At 38.1% G+C, this 9757-nt stretch overlaps 1 protein-coding gene across 2 annotated transcripts; it reads left to right on the forward strand.

Annotated features, from left to right (window-relative positions):
- The first annotated feature begins 1139 nt into the window (after positions 1-1139).
- On the forward strand, positions 1140-9066 carry LOC115681995 (uncharacterized). Of its 2 annotated transcripts, XM_056303252.1 has the most exons (3): positions 1140-1527; positions 1678-1884; positions 8650-9066. In XM_056303252.1, the coding sequence occupies exons 1-3, from the start codon at positions 1213-1215 to the stop codon at positions 8929-8931; spliced, it is 804 nt and encodes a 267-aa protein (XP_056159227.1). In that variant the 5' UTR covers positions 1140-1212; the 3' UTR covers positions 8932-9066. The 2 variants fall into 2 exon arrangements, with proteins under 2 accessions (XP_056159227.1, XP_030461967.1); XM_030606107.2 differs by having other exon boundaries at positions 1140-1884.
- Positions 9067-9757: the final 691 nt, after the last annotated feature.

The raw sequence follows: 9757 nt of genomic DNA on the forward strand, positions 1-9757 counted from the left end.
ATGTTCATGTAGTAATAGTAGAATCGGCGTTTTCGAATCGGATGGAGTGCGTCTGAATAAAAAGAGAAGAAAAACTTGTCTTTATCCTATTGAAGTTATATGTGATTAGCATGCAACCACTATGCAAAATGTTTGTGATGATGTGAACTGCAAATGTCTATGATGTGATCAATAATATGACGATGACAACGTTATCTTAACAAATTAAAAAAAAAATATCATAGGACGACGACATAATTGCGTTCTATCTCACTAATGAGGTCGATAGAAGAAGGGGTAGAGGAAATTTTTGGAGTTACATTCGAGTCAAGCACTGAGCCACTCAACTGCATATTTCGAAGTTGGTGCTTTGTTAATTCTCAACGCGAGATTACTGTTTCCTCTCCTTGGGATTATTGTTTAATCGTAATTTATGTCTCCGTATGGTGTTTTAATCATCTCAAACGGATGATCAATGTATGTGGTTCGTTTTGAAATTTGTGACTGAATTTATCGACAGTCGACGTGGTTGGGACAACTATTGACTATTGAGACATAGTATGAGAAGAGTGGATCTTGGTCCCATTTGCTTAACCTATTTGTCGATTTGGTCCACCCAAATAAATGGCAGTTAAAGTAAACAAGTCATCATGGACCACACGTAATTTTCGAAAGGGTTTTCACTAGATTGATTAGCGGTGAAAAAATAAGTTTAGATGGTCTTCGCCTAATCAATAATATGTATACTTTGAGTTACTCAATCAGATTGTGATTAATATCAACCATTTAATAGTGAATGAATAAACTTCTTTTTAAGCTGTGAATGAACCATACAAAATTACAACTTTATTTATTTATTTTTTATAATCCGGATTCCCGCACCGGCCGCACTATAAGAGTCCGATTGGCCAGGCATTAACCGGGGGAGAGCTAGCCAAATCCACAGACTAACCTCCATATAAATCAAGGGTATAATAATGTGGAGGATAAAGGGACTCGAACTTGGGATCAATCACCCACAAGCCCAAAGCCCTTACCACTCCACCAACCCTTTGGAGGGTAAATTACAACTTTAATACATGCGGGTAAGTATCATCACCACCTGTGGACATAAATGAACCTTGCACTTGCAATGTTAAGTAAGAAAGGCCCACTTTCTTGCTTATAAAATCTCTCTCTTTCTCCCCAAGCATTAGGAAGAGCAAAACTTATCAATTGATAGACAGGGACAATATGGGAGGCTGTGCAACAAAGCCGAAGGTTTCAAAGACCGAAGTTGCCGAAAAGCTGGCCGACGAGCCGCCTCCCGAGGCGAAGAAAGAGGTAATGGTGGTGATGGAAGCTGCAGATTATAGTGAGAGAGTGAAGGAGATCGTTGGTGACGATGACGTCAACAACAAGGGCGATGAGCATAGCACTCTTAAACGTCGTTCCCTCAGTTTCTTGTTCGAAGAGGTAAAAGAGGAGGAGAAAGAGGTGACGGTGGAAGCTGGAGATTACAGTGAGAGAGTGAAGGAGATCGTCGGTGACGACAACGACAACGGCAAGGTCGATAAGCATGGCACTCTTAAACGTCGTTCCCTCAGTCTCTTGTTCGAAGAGGTAAAAGAGGCGAACAAAGAGGTGACTGTGGAAGCCGGAGATTACAGTGAGAGAGTGACGGAGATCATCGGCGATGACGACGACGACAGCGACAAGGTCGATAAGCATGGCATCCATAAACGTCGGTCCCTAAGTCTCTTGTTCGAAGAGGGAAAAGAGGCGAAGAAAGAGGTGGTGGTTATGGTGGAAGCTGGAGATTATGGTGAGAGAGTCAAGGAGATCATTGGTGACGACGACATCACCGACAAGATTGATGAGCATGGCATTCATAAACGCCGTTCCCTCAGTCTCTTGTTTGAAGAGGTAAAAGCTAAGACCTTTAGTAAAAATAGTAGAGAAAAATAATTTATGTGTTTTCAATTTGCCTAGACTCATCACTCGTGTCGGGTTTGTGGGTCTCAATATATATATGTACCGGAAAAAAGAAATAAAAGGAGAAAAAAATACGATTTTTCACCTACTATTATGGCTATTCCAATTCATGCAACTTTTGACCATGAATACTCAACCATAACATATAAATCAAAATTTCAACTCCTAAACACTCAGTATTACACAACAAATGACAAGTTATTTGGTTGAAAACTGAAAAATTTCTTATTTAATTGCTTACCAAGTATCTTGGGTCTCCTTAACTTAAATTTCTCTTGGTAGATGTTATTATGGAGCATATGCTGATTTTGAAATTGAATGTAGGGTTGAGTTTTTCACATCTTTGACTTGATCAAATAGTTTAATTCCATTGACTGATCTGCAGTTAGTTACATATACTATTCCAGCTGGAAGAAGCTAGTCAAAAGTTCAAAATACCACCTATGTAAATACTATGATTTTTTCAACCAAAAAAATACTATGATTTTTTTTTCTATTTATGGGTTTGCAATATGTTTCAAGTTTCATGGGAGAAGACCAAATTTTCTTTATGTTAGGGTTTCCTTCCACTTAGTTAGGTGGACTACTGTGGTCCAGATTCGCTTTATGGGGTTTAAACTTTGGAATAGGTTCCTAAAATCAGGTTATAACTCTAAGTAACTAAACATACAAATGCATGTACATAGTAAAAGATTTAGATACCATCAGATGCTACTACGCTGGTTAACATGATTTCTTTCTCGTATTCAATCTGTAGATTATGATTATATACTCAAAACATACAATCATGTAATGACGTTACTGTCTTTTTCAATAGGAAAATTTTGACGGTACGTGTGCGTTTAGTGTGTCATAATTCCTCATCAATTTTTTTTTACTAGACTAACATTGATATTCTAAATGAGGTATAAATCGATACTATTATGACGACAACTTTCAGATTTGGTGTTCACCCTCAAATATTATAATATCCTCAAGATTGGGAAAATTATCCAAAAAGTCATAAACCCATTGTACGACGGCCAATTCAGTTCTAAACCTTTCAATTGTTCCAATTTAGTCCTAAACTTTTTAATGATTTGTCAATTCAGTCCTTAACCTTTTAAATTGTGCAAATTTAGTTCTAAACCTTCTGACAGCTTGCCAATTTAGTCCTAAATCATTTGACGATTTGTCTATATAGTTCTTTCAGCCAATTATCGAAATAATATGTTTATGATTAAATTGGCAAGACTTCAAAATGTTTAGGATAAAATTGACACAATTGAAAGAGTTAGGACCAAATTGGCAAATCGTTAAAAGGTTCAAGATAAATTGGTAAAATTGAAAGGTTTATGACTAAATTGGCCGCCGTACAATAGGTTTATGATTTTTTGGACAATTCCCCAAGATTTATATGATTCTTATCACACAAAAATCGAAGAATGGTAATTTTATGCATTTCACTGGGTAGTTTTTCTGTTAATGTTGTGGTCACTTCCATATAGTGACTCATGCATCATCACATCTCTTGCAGTCACCCATTTCCTCGAAGTAACTACCAACTTTCTTTTTATCAACAAAAGCAAATTACCCACTTTCTTTTTATACATAACCACCGCACTACAGTCATGCAACTACAGTCGCACGCGTGGTGCATGCGTCGCCTCTAATTTTATTTGGATGAAAACTAACACAACAGGTTTGGGGGGGGTGGTGCTGGTGTGGTTGATCATGATAGAGTTACCCGATGGAATTGAGGTTTCCAGTACATATGCACAATTTATTTTTGATAATCCAGGGACATAGACCTCGAGATCCGGTTATAATGTAAAGTGTTATTCTTTTTATTTCTATATTCAAACATCCAATTATTGGCATTATATAATGCGATTGTTATAGTAACAAGTAACAATCAAACATAACTCCTCAATAATGTCAGGATTAGTACTATGTAAGTAACATCAATGTGTCTGAACCGAAAAAAAAAAATAACATCAATGTGGACATACATATCACTTTTAGCTTTGTATTACGTTTCAATCATTGACCAGCTTCTACACTTGAGCTTGGTCCATTCATTTTGGCCTGTGGTGGTCATGTCAAGATGCTCCTGACATAAATTTTGGGTGGAATCTCACCAATTGGAGGAATCTTAGGCGCTCTTCATTCCATGACAAACTAATGGGTCATCATCTTCGGGCCCCTACCATCTATTCTAGCCCTCGTTGCTTTCTTGTTTGTCCTCCAATGCTTCTATAAGCTTCGTAGATCCTCCTTAGATCTATCACCTAACTTAGTAGGTTTCATGAAAAGTAGAGAAAGAAGGAAAGAACGAAAGTTTAAAGAAAAACCTTTCAACTGTCTTTCCCACTCTTTCTCACAAAACTTTCAAAGTTTTCTCATATTTTTCTTCCAAACTTTCGTTCCTTCTCCTACGCTTGGCAAACATGGCTGGTCGGACTAGGCTGACGGATATAATGGGCCGTACTGGGCATGGCCTGCCCCAAGCCTAGCGACTATTGATTCAGTAGATGTTACAACCCATGACTAGGTCGACACGACTCACTAATAAATGGGCTATGCTTGGTGCAACTCATAGCAGGTCGAATCTATCCGAGCTCGGCCCCTTTGCCATCTTTACTCTTTACTCTCTAATTTTCCAAATTGAGTATTACAAAAATGCTACTTTTAAAATTTTATACTTTTCATAAGGTAATTTTATTTAACTCCAAGCATAATTAATCTTTTAGCATTCAAATATTTTTATTTAGAATCATAAGTAATTGTTCTCATAATGTCCTTTCACTTATAAATTTTGAGTGAAAAGTCATAAGTAGAAGCAAAAAGAGGTTTTTTGGGCCTCTCCTATAATCCTATTAGATTCTTGAAAGTCAAAAACAATATTTTCTTCCCAAGCCAAAATTTTATAACATTATCTAGATTTTAAAAAATTATGAAATTTTTTGTGTGAATCTATGTTTCAATTTCTATATTATGAAACTTTCAAGTGTTTAAAACTAACAAAAATCAAAGCGTGTGCTTCACAGAATTTAAAAAAATCAGTAAAAGTTAGTCCAAATAATCAAACAAACCTAAGTGAAGGGAGACGAGATAAGTAAAAAGGGCGGATATTTTAAGGGTGCATTTGTTTTGGTGAAAGTGTTTTCCGGACTTTCATCCATTTGATTGTTCGAAAATGATTTGGTCAACCGAAAATACTTTCCGGTCAAGGAAAATATTCATGTATAAATTTAGGAAAGTGAATTCCCTAATTTAAGAAGGTGAAAACACTTTTCGGAATTGATTATCTTAAATTTGTTAATATTTTATTTTTTCTTTTTCTTTCTTCCTCCCTCCGCTAGTTGCTAGCCTCCACGATGGCCAGCGACCGGCCACAGGCTCGGCTGATCCAAGTGAGTTGCGAGCTTATCAGCCCTAGCTCCATCAAGGTCGGCGAGCTCGGGCTCACTAGATCCAGGCGAGCTAAGCTCGGGCTCAGCGGAGGATGGCAAGCTGCGAGCTTGTCAGCCCAAGCTCCGTCGAGGCCGGCGAGCTGCAAGCTCGCCAGATCCAGGTGAGTCGAGCTTGGGCTCGACGGAGTCCGGCAAGCTGCCAGCTTGCCAGATCCAGGCGAGCCTGGGCTCGAGCAAGGCTGGCGAGCTCGGGCTCACCTGCGGCCATCGCCGGGCGAGCCTCGAGCTTGCCTGTGGTTGTCACCGGGCACGCCTCCAGCTCACCTATGACCGTCGCCGGCCGGTCGTGATGGAGGAAGAGGAAAAAAAAAGGAAAGAAAAGAAAAAGAAAAAGAAAAAGAAAAGAGAAAAAAAATAAAAAATTCGAATTTTTTAAAAAAGAAAAGAAAAAGAATTAAATTTCGATTTTTTAAAAAAAGAAAAGAAAATAAAAAATAATAAAAAATATAATTTTTTAAATAAAAAATAAAAAAATCAATTTTTTTTTGTCTGAAATAAAGTCATGAGATTAAAATCAATTTCCAAATAATATCCAAACCCCAGAAAATGTTTTCGATCATATATTATCAAACAAAGAAAAACAAACCATTTTCTTGGAAAATGATTTCCTGGAAAACCTTTTCCAAAAACGTTACGTTTTTTGTGAAATAAACGTACGCTAAATTTCGTCCGGTGAAAGCCACTAAGTCTTATTAAACCCACGATCAGTTTGTAAATTTTAAACATCCATACTATAACTAATATTGGGCATATATCAATATATGGGTGAGTATGGTGATAGGTAGAATATGGAACCTGAGAACTGGACCAGTGGGAACATGTCTGATTCCAAGTAGCGGTGTGCAAAAAAATCGGGAACCGCCCAAAATTAGATCGAAACCGGTGGTTCCTAAGGGAATCGGTCCGATTTCCGATCCCAATATTTTAGAATCGGTGGGTTCCGGTCTAGTTCCCGGCTCCAATTCTTTGGAACCGGTAGGTATTGGTCCGGTTCCCAGTTCTAGGTGTGGAACCACCCGCCCGCCCGCCCGGACCGGACCGGTAATATAATAATAAATACGATATATTTATTTAATTTTAATTTTTTTAAGAAAAGAAAAATCCTAAGTCCCTAAACTAAACTTAACTCGCTCGACGCTCACAACCTCACATTGAGCCGAGAAATACCTTCTTTCGCTTTCACCTCACGCTCACTCTCACTCTCTCATTCTTCTTGGTCGATGCTCATCTTACCGTCTCCGACTCTCCATCTCCGTCTCCGTCTTCGTCTTTCTGTCTTCATCCTTGGCTAGTGGGACCGGTTTCATGGGCGGTTCCCAAGTGGATCCATGGAACCAACGGGCGGTTCCTGATTCAAATTTTTCGGAACTGGTCCTTAGTGAGCGATTTCTGGTTCTAGGGTGGGAATCGCCCACCTGGACCATACTCACTCCTAGTTCTAAGGTATGCATGGTAGGTTCCAAGTTCCAAAAATTGGAGAATCTGTTTGGACGAGTAGGTTCCAGGTTGTAGGTAGGTAGAACTTGGAACCTGAAACTTAGAACCTGGAATAAGTTTTTGCGTTTTTTTTTGTGTGTGTCTTCGAGCGATCCTACGGTATTCCATGGCATCCAATGATGAGTGTATAATCTGGAACCACTAGTCTGAGCTTCGATTTTATGACTGAGATTTTTACTTTGTTAATGTTTCATATTTTTCGAGTGTCTAAATATAAGTTGTGGTCAGTTGATTGTAGTAGCAAGTGATGGTCATAAAAAAATGATGTTTAACTGCAATCATTCAATTAATAATATATATGGAACCTGGATAGACCTTCAAATCGACCCTGGGACCTGTGATAGGGTAAGTTCCTGGTTTCAGGGTATGCATAGTAGGTTTCAAGTTCTAAACAATGAGGAACCTATTCCAACGGATAGATTTCAGGTTCCAAGTGGAATCTATATGAACCTGGAATCTGTATAGAACTTGAAACCGCTCACCTCTATATCAATATACTATTAATTTGTCTGGGATAAAAGAGATGTTTCCTTTAAAAGATGAGATGGAAATAAACTTTTGCCCCTTAAAAGTCATGTATTACACATGCTAACGAAAATTATAACGAAGGGTTGACGGCTGTGAAAAATAAAAATAGAGGGTAACGTGTAATATATGAAAGTTTGAGTAGAATTTTTTTTAAAGGAAAGTAGTACTAAAACTAATTTTATTAAGTGGAGTTGTTTAATTTATTATATTCTCTATCTATAATAGAGGCGAAAGTATTTTAGGTAACGGATACACCATATGATAGTGATGATGTGGCGTAATCGACCCAGCCTAAGTACTATGAATCTCATTGTACTTGGCACCATGTGTGTATGTATCTTACTATTAATTAGTCGTTTACACCACGTGACATGGTATCTTTTGCACATAAGTTGTATTTGGTTGGGCTTTTGGGAAAAGCTTTTAGGGAAATGCAGAGAGGTTTAGGCTAAAGAGTTTTTTTTTTTTGGAAATGCAAATAGTATTTGGTCAAATATAATTTAAAAGTGAATTTTTTTAAAATTTAAATGCTATTTGTAACAAACTACACTTGAAAATGACTTTTGCTAATATTTTTTATAAAAAATATCTCAAACCCTTCGCCAGACGTCGGCGGTCATTGCCTGAGGTTGCATGACCTCAAGCAAGGCGGCCTTGGGGGTTGCGCGAGCCCCGAGCGACGACCCAGGGCCTCCTCGCTTGAGGCTTGCCGGTGACGTTGCGCTAGGTGAGGGTATGTCCAGAATTTTGAAAGTTTAGCGAGGACAAAACTAGAAAAGAAAAATGTATTAACATTCCGGAAATGCTCAAAGTCCAAAACTTCTACGGACTTACCTTGGGCTAAGGGATTTTAGAGGGTTATGCCAAAGCCTAGCCAAATATAGATGCTTTCTCGTGATAGACAAATTGAGCTAATTTTATATTACTATTTCTCCGCACATAAACCGTTTAATAAGTTCATTCAAGTTGAAAATATTTTTCTTCAAAAAGTGAAATCAAGTCATTTTGATAAATATTTTCTAAAATTACCTAAGTGACAAGAAAAAATTGCTTACAGGCAATCTTAAATGGAAATTTTATTACTGGGTTATCTTTTTTAAAAAGTCCTAATCTTGACCTACATTTTGTTAGCCGCCAAGATTCGAATTTGGCAACACCTGCTAGATGATGTTTTTGCAATGCCTTAAAATTAAAATCATGTGTGGTGCAAAATCAGGAGGGCAAGGAATCGGCTATAAAGGACAAGGCATCGACTGAGCTAGTGAAACAATCACGTAAAGGAGATATTCCAAACAGCAACTTGGCCAGTGAAGCCAAACAAAGTGGAAAATCAGGAGTTATAGTTGAAGAGCAACTTGCTTTTGCTGCTGGAGATGCTGTTCAAGAAGAGTCTGATGAAACACAGAAAATAGATGCGGCGACCCCGAAACTTGTCAGAAAGTCGAAGCAGATGGAGAAAATCGTGGAAAAAGCCGATGAGAACGTGGAAATAATGTGAGTAAGGCAGTTCCAGAGCTTATGGTTTGAGCTTAAAAGGAGTACTTTTCCATGGCAACACATGCCATGATTCTTGGCATTGTTCGCCGTTTGTGATCAGAAGTTCAGAACTTATAGTTTTGGCTTACTTTGATTATGCCTAATTTGAGTTCTAGCATGATGATGATGTTGCTGTTTTTGCTTACCTTTTGCTTGGATATCATTAAAAGTGAAACTTAATTGACTGATTTTTCCACTTCGATCCCTCAACACACTATAAGAGAGATTTTGCGAAGCTGCGTTGAAACACAGAATCAATCATGCCGAAAACAGTTTTGCTGCTAACAATTCACCTTCTTGCAATGGAATTTGGTTTTTGGCACATTAATGGCTGGCTTAACAACAAAATTGATATGCCTTCGCAATTGTCGACAAAATTGAGTTTGTTTAAAAGTTCTCTCTAGTTGTTTTTATCGTAGTGTAATTGACAATAGAAATATTGTCAAAACCACTCGATCTGAGGATCATTCCTTCCATCACCTGGTACATTTGAACAGACGGAAACAGCAATGCCGACGTGCTTCAATACACTACAGAATTCAAATATAGAACAATCATGGACAAAGGCAGATAGGGGAGGGCACCTTTTCCTCACAACTCGGAGTCTCAAGTACATATTTCTATTGCAAGTAACCAGACTACCTTAACTGTAATCTCTGCCTAATTCGAAACCTTTTTTCTCAGAGAGAGGAAGAGATTCAGACAAGTATGTCCACTGATATATGAGAAGCCTCCTCTTGTTTGACTTGTGAGCATTCTTGGTCAACCTCCGGAGGCTCGCAACTTCC

The sequence above is a fragment of the Syzygium oleosum genome, unplaced genomic scaffold (assembly GCF_021117445.2).
Source record: "Syzygium oleosum isolate NSW1041296 unplaced genomic scaffold, Sole_v2.1 Sole_v2.26, whole genome shotgun sequence".
NCBI classification, from domain to species: Eukaryota; Viridiplantae; Streptophyta; class Magnoliopsida; order Myrtales; family Myrtaceae; genus Syzygium; species Syzygium oleosum.

What these genes read in the sequence shown, in the direction of transcription:
- LOC115681995 (XM_030606107.2), top strand. Translation starts at nt 1,213, where the DNA reads ATGGGAGGCTGTGCAACAAAGCCGAAGGTTTCAAAGACCGAAGTTGCC. An exon ending in TCAGTCTCTTGTTTGAAGAG is followed by an intron (nt 1,885 to 8,649) that starts GTAAAAGCTAAG and finishes GTGCAAAATCAG; the next exon opens with GAGGGCAAGGAATCGGCTAT.